This window comes from Capsicum annuum, chromosome 9 (genome assembly GCF_002878395.1).
Source record: "Capsicum annuum cultivar UCD-10X-F1 chromosome 9, UCD10Xv1.1, whole genome shotgun sequence".
Classification (NCBI taxonomy): Eukaryota; Viridiplantae; Streptophyta; class Magnoliopsida; order Solanales; family Solanaceae; genus Capsicum; species Capsicum annuum.
Genome location: NC_061119.1, coordinates 173,684,342 through 173,705,341, shown reverse-complemented (window position 1 = coordinate 173,705,341; position 21,000 = coordinate 173,684,342). Strand labels below are relative to the sequence as shown.

Sequence of the window (21,000 nt, the reverse complement as noted above, 5' to 3'; positions counted from 1 at the left end):
TGATAGGGGCAGGTTGAAATACAAGGGAAAGACTGAAATGCAACATTCAAGAATGAACTAATTTTAACTCGACCAAATCTATCAAGTTGTGTTATTGGGACTGGGGACAGATGATTGGCAATCCATTTTTTCGCAGAACTTGAATATCACAAGATGGATGACTCATTCCGCTTTTCCTTTTTCCATTACATTTTCTACAGTTAATGGTAATCCTGAAAAACCGAGAATTTAACATCTCTGTGTTCTTCCAATCAGATGAGTGATAGCCATTACATTGAGCTTCAGATCCCCAGAATGAAGCTCCCGAAAGACGAGGCCAAAGTTGTCCAGACATTCTCATATGCCAATGCAAGTAGTGAATGATTGGAGAAAATAGTTCTGTCATTCTGTTTCCACTGTGAAGAATCAGGCCTCTGCAGATACTTCAATAGATTGAGAGCCAGAGGATGCCATACTAAAAGTTTTTCCATTTACATTCTCTGTTCTCTTCTTGGCAGAACCAATCTGATCTGCAAGTGAAACTGTGTTTTGTACTTGAGGTCTATTTATGATTGCTACATCGAGTCTTTCCCAAGCTCGACAATGTTCTCTACAAACATGACCAAGTGTGGGCTTCTTCTTCTGATGAATCTGTGAACACACAGGAAATGGCATCAGTTATAAAACAAAAACAAAAACGACATCGAGATAACATCTTTTTAATCACGGAAGAACTTTGAACATATAGGATATAACATCACTTATAAAACACAAATAATGCACCAAATGACAACTTTTTAGCCCCACTCACGTCTGGAATTCATTTTGGGATATTTTCTAGTTCGCTGCTAACTTTTGCAGCAGCATGTTTCCTTTACTAGAAGGGAATTGTGCAAAAAGTTCAAATTTTGATGTTAGGGAAAATATGATCTCTGACTCATTTTAGCTGTCATGGTTATATCTTGGAATGGACAAAGCAATAAAAATTGATCAATGGGATCATAAAGGTGAGATTATACCAAATACAATCAAGCATATTTTACTCAAGTGTTCAAGCAAGGTTTCATTGAGTTCTGACCTTCACTAATTTCGCCTTGAGTTTCAATTCTTCAGCAACAGCTAACTCTTCTTTCTCTTGCTTTGACCGTCTTCTTGGTCTCTTTGTTTTTCCTTCAACTTTTTGCTTTTCTACTTGTTCTTTTCTTCTCTGGGCAAGCCTCTGCATATTTTCTGTCTTTCTCTGTGCTGCTCTCTCAGCTCGTATACGTGCCATTTCTTTTGCCTTTGCCTTTTCTGCCGCCAACTGAAGCTGTTCGAGAGCTATCTCTTTTTTAATCTTCTCATAGCTGTCCCATTCTAATTCTTCTTGGTCGCTGCCACCTACCTTAGCAGCATTTGCTATGCTTTCAGCCCATATCTGAAAAAATTTCTCCCTTGACCTTTTCCACTTTAATCGTTCAGCCCAGATTTTTCTGAGAGATGTGCGTATTTTTGTCTTGGTCTGGTTGCTGCAAAAGAGAGTTATTACTGACTTCCAGATTTAAGTCGAAAGGTTTATTTGCAAGTTATTCTGTGGTGAACTATTCATGCTGCAGTTAGAGATAGTGATATCAAACAATTCCTATCATTCAATATTAGAATAAAGAGAGAGATTAGTGGCTATACCTGCAACATCCTAGTAACCACAAAGGGTAGTACAGAAGGTCACGACACCACACACTAGTATGCTAAGGAAGAGACCCTCTACTGAATAACTTCTAAAATTTCAAACCAGAGAGTTAGAAGTACCCAAAATAAATTTAAAAAGAAAGAGGAACTATTGTTTGGCAATTGATTTTCGAGGTCATCACACAACCAATGCGTAGAATGAACGTGAGATCATGAAAGAACAAAACAACGAGTATTTAATGCTCAGAAAATTTGCAGTTTATGCAGCTTAGCAGGAGCATGTTTTTACACAGTTATCTGAAACAGGGCGCGAGTCTGCTGAAACTTTGCCTCTTGGACTTAGAGGAACCTTTTAAAGCTCTAATATCTTGATATTCCTCTGTTCAGAATCATGAGGACAACATATCAGTCTGGCTTATCCTCACGACCCCTCTTCTCTTTGGAGGATGGAACTATCAACTTCATCTGAAGTTCAAGACAGTATAACCTAAGGTGAAAATGACTCGCTAGAAGCAAACATTGAGCGGACAGTGTTCTGAGCTGCAACAGCATTTGTTTAACATTTTCGGCAATGATTAAATGACCGCCTTCTCCTACTGGTAGTTCTCTGTTAAGCTCACTTGTCTTGCTTCAAGCCAACCTTCTGTTGTTTCGTTGGTGGAAATTTGGCGGGAATTATGACTAGTTCTCATGCTTTATTGTGCCTGCTATGAAAGACTTTCCACTATATGTGGATTATTAGTTAAGCCTGCTGAGAGGACTTTCTGTAGTTATAACAGAAGCTATTTACCACCTTTTCTTCTTTTGTCCCTCCTCCAATCAGTGATGGCAGCAGATGCTGCAGCTACACTTTGCATAGAAAGCCTCAGAAGAGGCTGCAACAGATGGGATAGTATGATAACTTTAGATTGCAACAGTGAACATTTATTTAAAGGTGTGGTTGTCAAAAACTACCATGCAGCCTATTTAGCAAGGGAAATGATTGTGGCTAGTCAGAAGCACATACAAGCAAGGACTGGAAGTTAGCAGTTGGAACCTTAAGCATAATATAATTGCTTAATATAGTGCTTTCTCTGTTATTCTCTTTGCCAAGGGTATTCCCTTCTCGATGGGATAGTGCTATCTTCTCAATGGTATCGTTAATTGAACTTGGACAGGGAGAGAGAGTCAGTCTACCAAAAAGCTGGCACATGCCACAGACATATACGAACACGTATTCCCATTAACTTAAGTTAGTTCTCCCGTGCTCAGCTGTATCAGTTCCTCGAGACTGTTCCAAATCCTGAAATTCATGTTCTTATATAACCAAACTAACTCTTGCACTTAACAAAGCTCATGATTGCTATTTATTCCTTAACAAAGTAGAATATGAGCCCATACTTTGGGCCTTAACTCTCATTACATATACCTAAAATTCTAAGCTTTCAAGAGCACTTTTAGCAGACTTGGATATCTTATCAAGACGCAATGAAGTATAGCTAAGTGAATACAACTTCCAATTATAATAAAGACAAGAGGGAAAATACCTAAGAGAGCGTGGACATTCAGACATCTTTCGTCTTATCTGAAATAAGATAAAATAGATTTTAGGAAAAAGAGAATGGTACATATGCACCATATTGGTCAGTACATATCATGCTAAAATTGTGACTTCTATTCAGCAGTAGGGAAGCCCTGATGGAGGAAAAAAAAGGAAAAAGAGCAGTGGATGTTGTGGTCTTTCATGTGCAAGTCAAAACTCCAAAGCAGAACCAAAAGTATAAACAGTTTGGAGATTAAAAAAAAGATTGTGGATTAAATAAACTAATTATTTTTCTTTATTTCAACAACAGCACACGTTTCATATCTATTTTAAAAGTAAATGCAACGTGAAGGACCTGTACAATTGATTCTTACATGACTTCACCTTGGGATCACTCAAAGCTTCTTTGGTTCTCTGTTTGATCTTTTCACGAGTCTCTGCAAGGTACTGAAAATAGTTAAACTACAGAAATATATGTAGTAGAAATTAACATATCACCACCATCCATTAAAATCCCACCTGGACTGTGTTTTCTGCCTTTGTTCCATGGCACTTTCCCTCTGTTTGCTAATCCGATCTTTCTTCTTCTTTCTACTTCCTTTTTGTTACCACCCTTGCTGTTGAAACCCTTGTCTGTGTTGGAATAGTCCTCTTCTTGTAAGTCTTCAGTCAAAACTTCCTCCTTGGACACATCAGCACTCCGTTTTCTTGCATTACATCTCATTAACTGCAACATCTCCGCCGAGCCATTTCTGGCATAGAACAGTTTATATGAGTCTTCGCCTTTGGATGAAATAGCAAAGCCTGATGATAGGGAATTGTTCTGAACCATAGATGCATGATAGATTAACTTTAATATGCTCAGTCTACTTCGTGTACAGTCAGCCACACAGACCGAAGTTGGGGAGAGAAAAGTTCTACATGTGGTATTGATAGGAAGGTGAGGTAATAATTTCCTGAGGGATAAACAAATATACAAATCAGAGATGCTTCCAATAAATAACATTAATTAGACTACATGCAACTCAAAGTCGAGCCTACTAGTATGCAGCCAAAAGCAATGCATCTGCTGCCCATTTCTTGATAAACAACATTGCTATTCCGGAAAGGCAATGACCCACTGCTCTTACAAATTCTTGTCGTTAAAAAATGGACCTTGGACCTAACCCAACTCCAAAAACTAGCTCAAGAGGTGAGGATTGCCAAAGATCATATATGGATACATATTTGCCTCCCACCACATATGTGGGACTTAACAGTGTGTCAGAGCATTGTTTGGCATCTAACACAAAAAGCTATGCTCTGAATTGTCTTACCTCTTTGCACGAGAAGTAGAATAGAAAACCAAACCATAAACTAAGTAAAAACCGAAGCAAATATGAACATTTCGAGTAAAACTCAAGTAGACTCAAGTGAACAGTCCGGAAATGATTCATAATGGTTTTGACTTTCAAGACAAAACCAAAGAAAATAAAAAGGACAGAAGGAGAGGAAAGGAGAAACAATGAGACAACAAAAGTTGGCTCAGAAGTTCAGATACATGAAACTAAAACAAAAAGTGATAACTGCCAAAATGACGACATCGTAATACAAATAGGAAAATATTACCAATTCGTGGAAAAATTCTTCTATGCTTAAATATTTTACCAAGTGCATGTCCGTCTAAGTTCTTGACAGGAATTGTGGTAGTGTTCATTTACAAATTTTTAACATAGCTCGACTTTACGAACCTCATATAAAGTACTAATCCCTTCATTTCGATTGTCTATTTGGTTTGACTTAAACTAAAGATACGTAAATGCAGCAAAATGTCCTTTAATCTTGTGGTGTTAAACATGTCATTTGGAAAGTTACAATTAAGAGTTGTCAAAAAAGGAAAAGACATTCTTTTTGAAATGGAATGAAAAGAAAAGTAAGACAAACAAATTGAAACGGAGGGAGTAATAATTTGGGAGCTCACACCCCTGGAATTTCTCATCAGAAGGGCCAAAGTATAACTCACCCAATTCATCAAAAAGATAGCTAGGCATATTTTGGAACAAGACCCACCATACTAGATTTAGCCAATTCGGGTGCGGATGGGGATTCCCCAATAGATTCTACAGAATGCCCCTGCGCATAAACATATGGATAGGGATGCCGATTCAAATGCGGCTAGAAAGGCTCATTTGAGTGATTCATAAACCCTCGTCGGGATAAACAAGCAAGGTTTCATCCTCTACTTATGGGAATGCTATTTCGAAACTTAACCCAAATCACCAAGAATTCCAAATCACCCTTCCATATACCCAATGCCATGCCTATCCCTCAACAATCAAGTTTCCAGGAATCTTCTATACATCAGTAAATAGGGTTAATCTCCCTCAATGTGGTCACATTTCCCAATTTTTATTTTCCTGGTGACCGTGGTGTCGGGACCAGTTGTGCGCACGGATACCTACCCCCTTCCATCAGGAACAGGTATACCTAGGTAACTCTGTCCACCAAGGCAAGATGGAAAGAAATCACCTAAAGTTTTAGTCACTGCTGGGATTTATATTGCTCAATTTTTATGGACTCTTAAAACTTCTCAGTAGCAGAGCTACAGCTAGTTTTAGCTCAAACCTCGTATTGGTGTTTAAAAATTCACCTAAACACGCATAAATAATTTATCAAGAACCCAATAAAATGCTCTTTTTTAGAATTCAGAACTAATAAACTCAAAAACATAGCTCCACCTACATCCATAAAGAGAACATAAAACAATAGTTCAACAAAAGAAGCTCGATAAATTCATCCACCAACACATCAGTAGTTTGACTTAAATCTAGCAAAAACAAATGGAAAAGGTGCAATACCAGTTTTAAAAAAGAAAAATAAAAAACCAGAAAGCGCGTTTGTTCAAATTAAGGAAATGGGATTATTGAATTTGATTATTGAATTTGCTCCCAAATCATAGTCAAATTTTTGCAGAACGAAGAGGAATAGTAAGACAGAAATCGAATTTTTCAAGAGAGTGTGGGAGCCTACATGGGGGAGAAAATTGAGAGCCGCATCAACCATACGTTTCTGATAACTGCTTCCTACTACTATAATATTCCCAGAGGGAAAATAGATTGTAAATACACTCAAACCGCTCAACATTGAGATGTTTGTTAAAAAACTAGTACTCACTCAACAATGAGCTACTTTCACTGGTCACAAAATTTTTTTAAAAAAAAAAATAATAATGTTGTGGCCTTAAATTAAAATTATACTAAATATATCAAAATATCTTTTGATCTTATGATCTTAAATATGTCATATAGAAAGTTTAAATGAAAGTATTATCAAAAAAAAGTATCATTCTTTTTTAGATGAACTAAAAAGAAAAAGTCATTCTTCTTTTAAATGGAGGGAATAGTAAATTTCCTGAATAGTTGCATATAAATATTATTTTTGTTTTTTTTGGACAAAGAATATTATTCAACTTTTATTTATTTTTTTAGGAAGAGTTGGGTGATATTTTTTTATAGGAAAATTTTTGAAGTAAATATCTTTTGAGAAACGTTTTTGAAGTGTTAAATGTTTTTTTGAGGAAAATACCAATAGTTTAATGATATTTGTTATGAAATATAAAGTAAATAAGAAGAAGAATAGAAAGAAGATAAAGTAATTCTTATTTCTCTTTAGGGATTCTCTTGATGGGTTAATTACAATGAAAGAAAATCTCTTTATTTATATGAAAAATTAATTTTAGGGTTTCTAACTTTTTTATAAATAGACATTGACTATTTATGATAAAGTAGATATTCATTATATATGGTAAAATATTTATAACACTCTCCCTGAATGTCTAATTGATAGATAATGTGTCTCGTTAAAATCTTACTAGAAAAAATTCAATGAAAAAAAATCTAGTGAAGGAAAAAGAGTACACATCTCTAACAATATGCATATAGGTTGCCTCATTAAAAATCTTACAAGAAAAAATTATTGGGACAAAATCTCGTAAGGGAAAAAGAGTACAACGCGTATTAACTCCCCCTAATAGGAATATTTGAACTTTTGCATCCCAATATTGTGCACCATCTTTTTGAAAGTTGCAGTTGGAGGAGACTTGATGAATAAATCAGCTACATTGTCACTTGAACGAATCTGTTGCATATTAATATCACCATTCTTTTGGAGCTCATGTGTATAGAAAAGATTTCACGAAATATGCTTCGTTCTATCTCCTTGAGTCCTCCTTTAAGTTGTGTTGTGCATGTTACATTATTCTCATAAAAAATCATGAATACTTTGTCACATTTCAAAACTACATTTTTCATGAATAAGATGTATCGTGGACCTCAACCACACACACTCTTGACTTGCTTCATGAATAACTATTATCTCAGCATAGTTCGATGAAGTGACTATGATAGACTATTTTGTATAGCTCCAAAATATGACAGTATTCCCACATATGAACACATAGCTTATTTGAGATCAAGCTTTATACAGGTCAAATAAGTACCCAGCATCAACATAACCACTAAGATTGAGACTACAATCTTTAGAATAAAAAAGAGCTCATATGTTTGATCTCATTCCGATATCACCTAGTAGGAGCAGAACTATATCTTGCTAACAAATTGATCGAAAGGTTATATCGGGTCTTGTAATAGTTACTAGATACATTAGTACATCAATTTTACTAAGATATATAACCAATCGTATTCGGTATATTTCTCATTCCCCCAAATAATCTATTTGTTTTGAAAACTCTCCAAGAGTTTCAATAATTTCCAACCTATAAGCTTATACAATATAGGGATTATAGATAAGTTTTCCAGAAACTTTTATATGCTTCAAACATTTTGAATCCTTAAAAAGTTTCAGATAAATTTTGTCTAGTGACAATACACAACATTTCACGTGTGACATCTTCAAATGTTTGGATTGCAAATCAAATAAGTTTTATATTTACTAAGATGCATCCTTTCGTGTCACTTGATAAATGTTTCTATGTCGGCATGCTTAAATAAACATAGAATTTAGATCCTCATAATCTTTTACAATATTGTGCCAATATTATATAAAGGAAATTATCGATGATATATTATTTTGTAACGGTTCACAATGTGACATAACATTTTAAGATCTCATTACTTCATTACTTTCAGGTACCTGAACCTCTCCTAAGATTTTATGAAGTGTCATGTCGTAGGTTTTTCAGGAGCACATTGTCTTCTTATTATGATTATTTGCTCCTTATTCTTTTCAAAGATTATTTTTATTTGGAATCGATTGATCTACCACGCTTCACGCATGCATAGATTTTGTCCTTTAGGGACACAAAATAAGAGCACTTGTAACCTAAATATGAGATGTTTTCGACAGTTGACTTGAATTATATTTTGAATGAGGGTTTGATGATGATTCCTAACATATTTCATAACTGCTTATAATCTCCTCCTTATGTTAGTAAAACTAACATACATTCTTCATCTTCTTTGAGGAATCCATTTTTATGCATTATGGTATATTCATTAATCGTATACCGCACATCAAAACTATTAAATAGACAACGTGTGGTTCCCGACTCAGAACCAACTTTGAGGGGGAATTAATCATAATTTGTTGGTTTAATGCATACAAGTACTTTTGTATATAATATTTCAAACTAACACATAAAACTTTGTTCTCATTAACAATGATTCATCTATTTATCAAAGATATTTTATGTCAAATCAATATTATCAAGATAAATTGTCTTGATTACACAATCTGAAAATTATACTCTTAACTCAATTTTATTGAGCAAGCAACTTTATGAATGTCAAACTACATATTGAAAATAAATGTACATGTGATCATCTTATTGATGCATCTTCTCAACATATCACATGATAGGTGAATGGGCCCATATTCACCTTTTATAATTTTTAGATTTTAAGGAATCCAATCCCAATATTAGTTGGTCCAACCAACTTATCATGAGACCATGCAATATTAAAAGTAATGAAGAATTCTCTAATTCTTCAATATATGTTCAATACTCAGTATACATATCTTTGGGATGCCGCAATCGTTTATGTCAATTTATGAACTTTTATTCTAGCAAACTACAAGTTTTCCATGAATTGTATCTTTTACTTTAATAAATTTCAGATTTACTATTACATGAATAAATTTCAAATAACTCTTCTCAATTATTCAGCCTCTTTCGGAGGTGAATTGTGATACCATCACAATCAAGTGCACGTTTGCATTAATAAGATTCTCATTCCCCAAGAATGGAATATAAATGTGCGTTAAGCCTATCAAATTATGATAGCTTATAACCTTTTTTAAGATATTGCGAATTCAAGAGCAAATCGAGGCATACATATGGTTGTAGAAAAATTTTCTCTAACATATCTTATAATTATGATAAGCGTGTAAAAATATTATCACTTTTGGTGATTACTATCATATTTTTCCTCCACACTTATACCCGCGCATTTAACCACTTGTCTTCTTTCAGACATATTATGCACTGCTACCACATACACTTCAAGAATGAAGTAAGTTATCATATTTCAGACTTATCATATATTGCTACCACATTTACTTCGTGGAATGTTATGACTTTTCACCAAAAACCAATTATTTTGTCTTAGCCATCATAATATCAATGGTGTATTGAGATTCAAACTCAATATCTTATCCATATAAAGGCGTCTTAGGCTATAACCCTGTGCGACTTTGAACCCAACATCTTATCATCATGGTGTATTGAAATTTGTAACCTATTGTCGTACCCTCTTAATGAGATGAGACTTAAATTCATCATCATATATTTTAATAATATTGTTCTTCATGAGCAAATTTAAAGCATAAGTAGTTCCAAATTAATTATTTTTTCTCAAATCCAACAATAATTATATCATTAGTAGCAAAAGACAAATAACATAAGGAATTACTAACCTTGAAATTACCTTTAGATTTATAATCTCACCTTGTTTGGTAGAGTCTTGTGCTGATAATATGTTATGAAATATAAAGCAAATAAGAAGAAGAATAGAGATAGAAGAGAGAGTCTTATTTCTCTTGAGGGATTCTCTTTATGGGTTAATTACAATGAAGGAAAACTCTTTTATTTATAGGAAAAACTAATTTTGGAGTTTCTAACTTTTTCATAAATAGACATTCACTATATATGATAAAGTAGACATTCACTATATATGGTAAAATATTTATAACAATATTATTGTTTTAAATGTAACAAAAATAATATTTGAAGGCAATTTCTAAAACATGAGTGACTATTTATGAAAACAGCTCAAAAAGTTCACGATTACTATAAATGTTAGTGTCATTTAAATCTTATTTAGGTATCATAAATTAAATTATAAAAAATTATTTCAAACTATAATAGTTAATACTCAATTATTAAAAATTATATGCGAAACTTGTGGAATAAGAATTAAATGATCACTAATAAAAAAAAAGAAATTAATGATTTTATAATTAATTTAATTCACTGTTTAATTTAATAATTTTATGTACCAAAAAATATATATATCTATTAATCAATTTAACTAAAATAATAGTAGAATAATAAAATTTCGAAGATTTTCTTGAATTTTTTTTTCTTTCTACTTTATGATTATGTGGATCTCTACTCCTACTAAGTGATTTCAATTGTAATTGTAATTTTTCACCAATATTTACCATAAATATGATTTATCATATTTACTTCATTACTATCCTCAAATTGAAGCATAAGGAACCCAAATGCTTAACTTGTCAAGTAGATGTTCATAGTACGATTTTTTAATAGTTAGTGAAAATATCAGTCAACTTTTCATTTATAGAAGCTTAGCTCAGAGATAAATGGTCAGTCAATAGCTGATCCAAACATAATGAAAATATATTTTAATGTGTTTGATTCTTTTATAAAACACCAAATTGTGTATAATATATAGTGTTGCTTCACTGCCATCACAATTGTTAAACTGATATTCATGGTCTTTGCCTAAACTAGTTAATATATATTTTGAACCATTTCAATTTATAAAGTCATAAGCATTGATTGGTATTTTGCTTCGGTAGAAAAGCGAGACACTACGAACTGTTTTTTGATCTCTCATAACAAGCAAATTTTCAAGCATAATAAATCATTCGGTAAGTGATCTCGTGTCGATCAACATTCTATTGAATTTGAGTTACACCATTCATAAAACTAAAGGTCACTATTCCTTCACATAACTACTTCTCGTCTTAAAAAAATTATTCAAATAACATACTATTCTCAGGGTCACAACCTGATACCCCTCATTCAGGTGTTGCATGAATTGACATAATGTGTGCATAAAGTATGAAAAAATTGAGCAATGAAACTTAGATAGATAAGACAACTAATCATTCAATAGTATTGCTACGGATTCATAAGGTGTGAGACATCTGCCACAGATAATTATAATATATTTTTATCGTGTACTAATTGATTTAGCTCTCAGCAATCCGACATATAAGATGATATTTAAAGCATACTTTCATTGACACCAACATTTCAATAGGATTTTCAGAAAAAATGATGCTGCAAAAATACTTTAAAGTACTCAAATTCTTCATGCGAAAGCATCGTGAATGTAGTCATTAAATAATTTAATGACATGATTCTCATTTAAGATACAATCAAATAATATACATTAATCTGCTTGTTATTTGGGATAAAATAAAAAGTGAATGATTTGAGTATGATTGATCAAAATCATACTTAGCCACAGTATTAGATAGTTTTGCAAATCAAAATCATGACGTCTATTTTAACTCGTACAAAGATTTTTGAATCATGTATACTTATTCGAAGAGAGTCCAAAATTTTTTATGAAACTCAGATATACTTTTTCTTTAAGATTGTCGTGCAAAACATCTATCCAATGCAATATACAGTTCCTTATTAAAGTAACAATTAAGAATATATAAATCTTGACCATTTTAAAAAAAATAGAAGAAAATATTTTATTATAATCGACAATCGTGTCAATTTTAAGTTACGTTGAAACTGCTGAAACCAATTCATCATAACTTGTTTCTTTATTGAGGATTATTTCATCAATAATAAAATTGATAAAATTATTGTTTACATCTCATCGATCATTATGGCAAAACATAGCAACATAATTGACATTATTTTGAAAAAAAAAAATTGCACGAAATATTAAAAAGACGAAATAAAATTTTGAGATTGTATATTTATTTTCAATGAAGATGACCAAAAAAAAGGTTTATTATAAGAAGGAAAAATCATGAATCACAAAATAAGAAAATACAAATATGACACATTTCATATAATCTTAGACTTAAGGATCAACTAAAAAAGAATTTTAAACTAACAAATCTTTTCAATAGTTTGATACTTCTAATAATAAAATAAGATATTTTATATAAATATAATGAAGGATATTTGATGGGATCACCCATGTGGGTCAATTCAGATTCATGTGTAGAAAAATTAGACACATAATTATGTATTATATATTAATAAATAAAAGAAAAAGACAACTATTTGAAAGTTTGTGTCCTTTTAGAATTATAAAGGAATTTTCACAGGAGAAACCAATGCATCTTTTCATTTTCTGCAAGAAAGAAAAGAACAGAAAAAAATTCTTCTTCCTTCTCTAATTCCTCTCAAGTTTGAGTGAAGGTTCTTTAAAGATTTCTTCTTCAAAATTTATTGAAATGATTATAACAAGGTACGATTCATGGACTGTGATCTTTCAGTGTAATTTATATTTTATACACGTGATTTCACTATTAGATTAGTTAAACAAACTCAATGATCCTGCAAACTATATATTTGATAAGATTCATCATTGGCATCAGAGCATGCGTTAATTTTGTTTCCTAGTTTATCTTTTTCTTTCAAAAAAATGATTATATGTTTTTTGTAGTCTATGATGTTTGTGATGCTTTTATCGTGTGTTTGTGATTTCTAGCAAGAGCACACAAAAAATAAAAAGTACTGATCTTTTCTAGATTTAATAAAATGTTCATTATTTTAATTCCCACATCAAAACTGCTGCAATAAGATTACTACTGTTATGAAAAAATAGATTTTGTGTAAATAATTTTTTCCCCTCATCGATGATGTATGTCAGGTGGGATTTCATTTTTTTTTAAGATTCAATGAGAATTGTAATGTTCTTGTAGAAAAAAAAGGAGAGGGGGGGAGACCTTTTATATAGAACAAATTTATTAAGTCCTTTTATAATTTCTACATGAAGAATTTTAAGGCATAAGTTGAAGTGTACTTCATGAAAGTCTTAAGATTTTACAATTGAAGCAGATATTTTGAAGTTTTTTTTAACATTAAGTCATGTTCTTTCGAACCATATTAGTATATAAAATTCTTCTAGGTAAAACTTTATTTTCATCATTTTTATTTATACATGTTTGAATGTGTGTATGTAGTTAGTCCTGATTATTTTCTATATGTGTTACAGAAAATTGTGATGATGATAAGGACGCCCAGACAAGTTCTCACAAAGCAGCAGAAGAATTGGGTGAAAACTTTAATTGACAATTTGATTAATCTCTCACAAAAATTCAATGTTCAAGATGATGATCTTACAATCTTTGTTAAACACATAATGAAAATTAACAAGTTAATTCAAGAAGTTGTGTGATCTGAAGGTCTACTAAGTATAAAGAAGAAATATATGAATTTACGATCTGAATTGCCTAATGATTTTTCAAAAGGAACTACTCGACAAATCTTGACATAATTTAAGTCTTAAAATATTGAGATCTTATGAGTCGTTAGTAAAAGAGTTTATGAAAAGAAAAGTACATTGTCTTGAAGCTCCAGAAGGTTGTGTGTCATTTTCACTGGTTGCCTAAGAGGAATCACTTGCCTTTGGACTTGCAAATAGATCTTATTTTATCTTTTCCTATTCACATTAAAACATTGCTATGATAATATACATTTATTTTGTACAATGATTGTTTATATATGACATGACTTGTATGAATTTAAATTTATTAGAGAAAATACCTTATTAACCCCTTGAACTATAACCAAAATAGTTGTGACACACCTCAACTTAAAAGGGGTCCTATTACCCCCTGAACTAATTAAAAGTGTAATTTTGACACCCTTAGTGCCTACATGGCATATACGGGGCACACATGTGTGCCTACATTGACACTTCAGTATGTTATGTCACGTATGCGCCACGTAGGCTCTAAGGGTGTCAAAATTATACTTTTAAGTAGTTCAGGGGGTGATAGGACCCCCTTTAAGTTAAGGTGTGTCTATGTCATTTTGGGTATAGTTCAGGGCGGTAATAGAGTATTATCTCAATTTATTATTTTGTGCAATCATATTCTTGATTGAGTGTTTCTATATTTGTGATAGAATTTATGATTGTTTAATTATGAATTTATGTGATTTAAGATAGGTGATTCTTAAATGACCGATTGTGTTAGATTTACGACATATTAGAATTCAAATAATAATTGGGAACTTAGTGAACTTTCAAATCTGAATCTGATGTGAAATAAATATTGACATAGTTGATTATTTTAAGAATTATTATATATATGAATTTAGCTAAAATAATTTATGTAGCTGTCTCATTATACTTTATAATTATTTAAATCAGTATGCCAACTGCTGCAAAAAATATTGTCGTCAAGCTTAATAAAGGTGATAAGCTTAACGGTGATAACTATAAAGTATGAAGCACAAAAATCTAATATGTTCTGAAAGAGAAAGAGACTCTTAAAGCTCTTAACGTGTTTATCACATTTTCTGAAAATGGTGATTCCGTTCAATATGAAAGATCTTGAGGCATATCAAGTTTGAAAAAAAAGAATTTTCTTTATCACATAATGTTGTTGAGCAACATGGATAATGATATCATGAGAGAATTTCAAAAGTATATAATGCCAAGAACATGTGGTCTGCATAAAAGAAAATTTTGATTGTACATCAGTTGCTAAGTTAGGGCTCTTACCATTAAGTTTGATACTTATAAGAAACATCTTGATCATACTATGCATAAGCATTTACATCATATGTCAAATATGATAAATGAACTAAAAAATGTCAGTCATGTGTTAATCGAAGAGCAACAACTCCAAGCTGTGATTCGTTCCCTATCTCAAAGCTAGAAAAATATGAAAATGTACTTAACCCAAAATGTTAACATCAAAACTATGAAAGATGTTAAGCGTCATTTGAAACTTGAGAAAGAGCGTCTTGGAGTAGACAATGCCGCTATAAATGCGTATATGACTAGTTCAGATTCAAAACGTGGACATGATAACAAACACAAGCATGACGAATTTTCTCAAAAGAAGGAAAGACAAAATGTCTCAAAGAATCCTAAAAATAATCAAGAAGGAGAGAAAAATATTTCTACTTCAAAGAAAAAGAAAAAAGTGAACATGGCTAAGCTCATGTGCTACAATTGTGAGAACAATGGACACTTTACTCGTGATTGTCCGGAGCCTAAGAAGGTACACGACCTTATTAATAATTTACATAATGATGTAAATATTTCTTGCTCTACTTGTTTAACCGAATCACTTTCTATGCAGATTATAGACTTAGCAGCCATCGAGCACATAACAACGGATAGAGATGTTTTTGTAGATTTTTGATGAATTCCACAAGGAACCAAATAGGTGTACATAGAAAATAACTCCAAAGAGAAGGTCAAATGGATTGAACATGCAAATTGAAAATGGGTGGTGATCGAACTTTATATCTATATGAAGTGTTATTTACCCCAATAATACATCAAAATTTAGTCTCTGTCAGAATATTGATTAAGTTAGTATTTACTTTTATCTTTAATGAACATAGTATTAATTTTCATTTAGCCAAGAAAAAAAATTGACATTGGTTATTTTTATGATCAATTTTTTGTATTACATATCATTCAAAGTCCCGATAATATTTTTTTTTATTTACGTCAACTTCTAATTGTGAGAATGGTGTAAATTTAGGCATGCTATGCTGGGTCATATTGGTCAACAAAGAATGAATCGCTAAGCTAAAGAAGGTCGCCTTCTGCTTGGCATAATAAACAAAGTAGAATTGTCTACTTGTGAATCTTGCCTAACTGAAAAAACTACAAGAAAATCATTTGAAAAAGGTACAAAAACTGATACTCTTTTATTGAAATTAGTTTATTTTGAAATTTGTGGTTCAATAAATGTGAGGTCAAGACATGGTGTTATTTACTTCATCACTTTTATTTACAATTTTACTCGATTCTGTTATGTGTATTTGATTTCTCATAAGTCTGAAGCTTTAAGTTGCTTCATTAAGTTTATGAACTTAGCTGAGAATCAACTGGATAGTAAAATTAAAGCTCTAAGAACTGATCGAGGAAGAGAGTATTTGTCTGATGAGTTCATACTATTGTGTAATGAAAAAGGAATTCAATCTAATCCTTATAATCCACAGTAAAATAGTGTTGCGAAAAGACAAAATAGAACCTTATTAGAAATAGTTAGATCAATGATGGTGCAATAAAAATTACCTATAACCTATTGGGGTGATGTGTTGCTCACTACTGCGTTCGTACTTAATCGTGTCCTTTTAAATCAGTTACAACTACGCCGTATGAGTTATGGATAGTCTGATTCTTGAGATTTTGGCACTTTTATTCATAATCCTTCTTACCAATATAAAAAATTAGGTCCAAGAAAAAAGAAGTGTATCCTTATAAAATACTCTGAGCAATCTAAGAGTATGTGTTCATAGGTGGACAAGATAGTGACATTGTAACTGAAATTGAGTCACATGATGTTACATTCATAGAGAATGATTTTTCTAAGCAAGGCGAGATAGGTCAATATCTATCTATTTATAAAAATATGGACCAGACCATTTCCATTATTGACATTTCAATGAATTTAAGTGGGAGCCATGTTGATGATAATGGATTAGTTCCTATTTCAATAAATCCTATTGATATTGTTAGTCTGAGTGGGAGTAACTTATCAATTGATAAATCAATTTTTCAATCTCAATCTTGATGAATAAGTCATCCACAAATTCTTCATTATCGATGTGAGATAATAAGAAAAGCATTTGTAGTTAATCCGGATGATGAAGAGCCAAGAAATATAAATGAGACTCTTACGTACCCCGTCAAAAATAATAATTACAAGTAATAAAGGAGGAGATTAAGTCAATAAAATCTAACCAAGTGTGGGAATTGATAACTCTACCTATAGGTAGAAAAGCTATTGAAAATAAGTGAATTCTTAAAATCAAGCATAAGGTTGTGTAACGACCCGAGACTACCCCCTAGTCATCACACGGTGCTTGGAACCACAAGTAATCCCAAGCTAACTCATGAACTGGCATACTATTAAGTAACTAAATGATAACATAATAAATAGTTGTTCTGTTGTGGGAAAATATAGTCATACTGAAAATCAAAAATAGATACAATACTGATAAAGTTTTACAATCTGATAAATCTGAAGGATGAAACTGAAATTACTTGACTGACATTTATGAAGCCTCCACTATACTGACTGTAGATAGCTGGGACATTCCTCCAACTACCACTAATCAATACGCATGAAAATAAATAAATTGTACATGAACTAAAACTGTCTGGAGTTCCCGAAGTAGGAGAACTCATCACCTGCTGGCTGAAATCTGCAACTATCTCATCATGATGCGAAGGCTATAATTGATACCTATATTATAAGACAATGTAGCACATAGACATATATGTGGATCAGTACTTCTGAAATATACTAAGTATGCAGGGGTGAATGCAATAAGTAAAATTAATTTCATACGCAATCGTAAAACATGCATGCTAAGTGTAAGTAGACTCACCAATAGGCTGGAACAAACTGAAAACTGAAATATCTTAAATCATGACTGACAAACATTCTTTGATAAGATGGTGAATTTTTACACTTAGTTTCTGTAAACTTGCTTTAATGATATAAGTATAACTGAAGCTAGAATATGATAAAGTATGGATACTGTATGAATACTGGGTAGGAAAATTTTAGTAGCTTAGTTGGTTAGTTACTTAAAATTCCACCTTGTTAGTGAGGGCTCGATTCTCCACATTGTACCCCCCCCCCCCCCATTCTTATTCCCTTACCTCTAATTTTTTTTTTAAATATAAATACTAGTCTGAAACTACGTGATGAATACTGAATATACAATCACACTGAGCACGAATGCATAAACATATTAAATTATCTTATTAACTGAATATCTAATAGCTGAATACTGGGCATGTAAGACTGACTGAGTAACATAAGATAGCTGGGCATGAATTCGTAAAAACTATATTATTTGAGAATGCAAGACCAAGCATATAACATAATTCTGAAATAGTCTGTAAACTGAGGTATTGAAATACTGATAACTGAATAACTGATAACTGTACGCTATGGTTAAGCAAACCTAAAATTGAACTGAGTTACTAATCTGATTACTCGACTAAGATTGTGACTGAGACTGTAACTGAGACTGTAACTAAGATCACATTAAAACTGGATGATGAGTTCTGAAAACTAAATGACTGATATCTAAGTTTACTGATATTGTACTACTGATAACTGAGTGATTTTTTCTAATAGACCTGATTTTGTAAAGCGAAATTGAGTTTTATATTGAGCTAGGTGACTATGTCTGACAGTCCTGAATCTGTAGAATTGGACTGAGTTCTATCTGAGACTGAAATTAAAATTGTGGAAGGTAGTTATCTAACCTACATACCCCTCTCTAAATGAATTAGGGTCCAACGTATAACCCCAGTTGGAAGAGTGTCAATATTATGCCACAGGTAAAGACAAGTTATGAGTCAACCCTCTCAGACAGGAAGCACTTTCGTCAACCCTCGCTGGCAGGAAACTTATGTGAGATGTATCAACCCTATTCTAGTAGGACAATATCTCAACCTACGCTGGCTATGTAGTTCTATAACTCAGGGATTGCTACTAAGGGTCAAACTCTATGCTGGCAGGAATGCCCCCATCCCTAGGTTCGCTTGGTGCTGATTCCTACTCCTAATTGAATAGACACTAAACTAACTTCTAAACTGTACTAGGCTTGACTGAACTGTTACTGATTGTACTGTCTAACTAAACTGAACTGAGTTCACTGAGTTCTGAACTGACTATTGAACCAAGACTGGGACTAATTACTGAGTATTACTATTCGTGACACTACTGAGACTGTTTTGTAACTACTGTAGCTCTAGGTAAGCAGCTAGATTTTTGGATATTAAATACCCCCAGGACTCGATAGCATAAAAAGTAAAGCATAGCATGATCCTGAAAAGCATAGCCATAGTCAATTATTCACAATTCATTCACTGAGACATTTTATCAAACACATGGAGGTTATGGACTTATACATGAATGAGAACACAAGGTAACGTATCATGATTACCCTATTCAATTTACATGGGCATTCTATCAAGCAAGTGGAGATTAATACTTTAATATGGAGCAATTCGCCAAACACATGGGGATCATGAACTTGGATATGGAAATATCTTAAACATGGGAGCATAGCATGATTACATAACTAAGATCATGAATTGGGGAATTCACATATAATTCGCTTGAAATAGGACATGAGTGTTTCATTAAAACATGTAAAGTTCATAGCTTGAACGTAAGAATGTCTTAAATATGAAGGAACACTAGAGTTACGTGGCAAAGTTCATAGCTTGGGGATTCATCTTGAAATTGACTTAACATGATATGGGAATTTCATCAAACATGTGGAAAGAATGAATTTAAAACATGAGAATATTGCTAAACATCATGAATTTAGGATCTATCATGGAATTTACTTCAATAAAGTATGGAAAATTCAAATTAATAGCATGAGGAACTTAAAATCTTTCATGGAATCACATATTTGCTGAATTGAATTAAAAACATTATGGAAAACATGATATTCAATCTTTCTTGAGCATACAAAATATCATAGTAATGGAAAATTCATTCTCTAATTAAAAGAAATGAGTTGTTGGGTTCCATGGGTGAAAGAGAACCCATGGATGAACTCCCACATACCTTAAAGCTTTAATCTTGAAGAGGAAACACAATCTTAAAAGCATTCTTGAATTAGAAAACTTGAGTTCTTGTTTTTCTTGAAGAAAAATTGATGAAGTTCTTGGTGTTCTTGAGGAGGCTAGGGTTTTTCTTTGAGAGAAAAGATGAATAATTGAGTGTATATTGCTTTTGGGGGATGAAATTAAGTATTATGGGCGGATTTGGGTGAGGAGAAGTGACCAAAGTACCCCTAGACCCTTTAGAAACTGAATTAGTATGTGAAAAAGTTTCGTAACACATATGCCGACGTGTCACTTCGATAATGCGTCGGCTTACTGCCTCACACAAAATTCCATAACTTTTTGCTCGGGTATTAGATTTTGGCAACATTAGTATCGTTGGAAAGCTAATTCAATTATCTACAATTTGGTGGGTCTTGAGCTACAAAATTATTTGTATATAAAAATTTATACATGTTTAAAGTAGATCCTTGTAGAATCGAATGTCAAACTTTGGACGAATCAAAGGCTCTAAGCTCAACTTTGTTCTAAGTGATTCTTATGAATATTTTTCTCCTCAAAATCAAATCAAACATGAGGGTAAAGTTCATGAAACTTATATTCACATGGGAATCATTTGGATTATAGCTTTTATACATAGGAATAATGGTTCAAAGACTAGCCCCAAAATGCGGGGTATTATATCATCTCCCCCTTGGCAATATTCGTCCTTAAATAAGACTGATTAGACTGAGAGTATTGTACAAAGGTAACTGGGATCATATTCTGAACATGACTGACTTGGAACATATTGTATAACTAATTCTGAAACATGAT

General features: G+C 32.4%; 1 protein-coding gene across 4 annotated transcripts; it reads right to left on the bottom strand.

Moving 5' to 3' along the window:
• Window positions 1-38: 38 nt before the first annotated feature.
• Window positions 39-6,326, bottom strand: LOC107842359 (inner centromere protein A). 4 transcript variants are annotated; one of them, XM_016686149.2, is made up of 6 exons: window positions 6,179-6,326; window positions 3,689-4,125; window positions 3,554-3,606; window positions 3,174-3,211; window positions 1,058-1,487; window positions 39-630 (listed from the first exon to the last, which is right to left on the bottom strand). In XM_016686149.2, exons 1-6 carry the CDS (start codon window positions 6,202-6,204, stop codon window positions 406-408), a joined length of 1,209 nt encoding a protein of 402 aa, XP_016541635.2. In that variant the 5' UTR covers window positions 6,205-6,326; the 3' UTR covers window positions 39-405. The 4 variants fall into 4 exon arrangements, with proteins under 4 accessions (XP_016541635.2, XP_016541638.2, XP_047253047.1 ...); XM_016686152.2 differs by having other exon boundaries at window positions 3,689-3,921; window positions 6,179-6,312; XM_047397091.1 differs by lacking the exon at window positions 6,179-6,326 and adding an exon at window positions 6,007-6,162.
• Window positions 6,327-21,000: the final 14,674 nt, after the last annotated feature.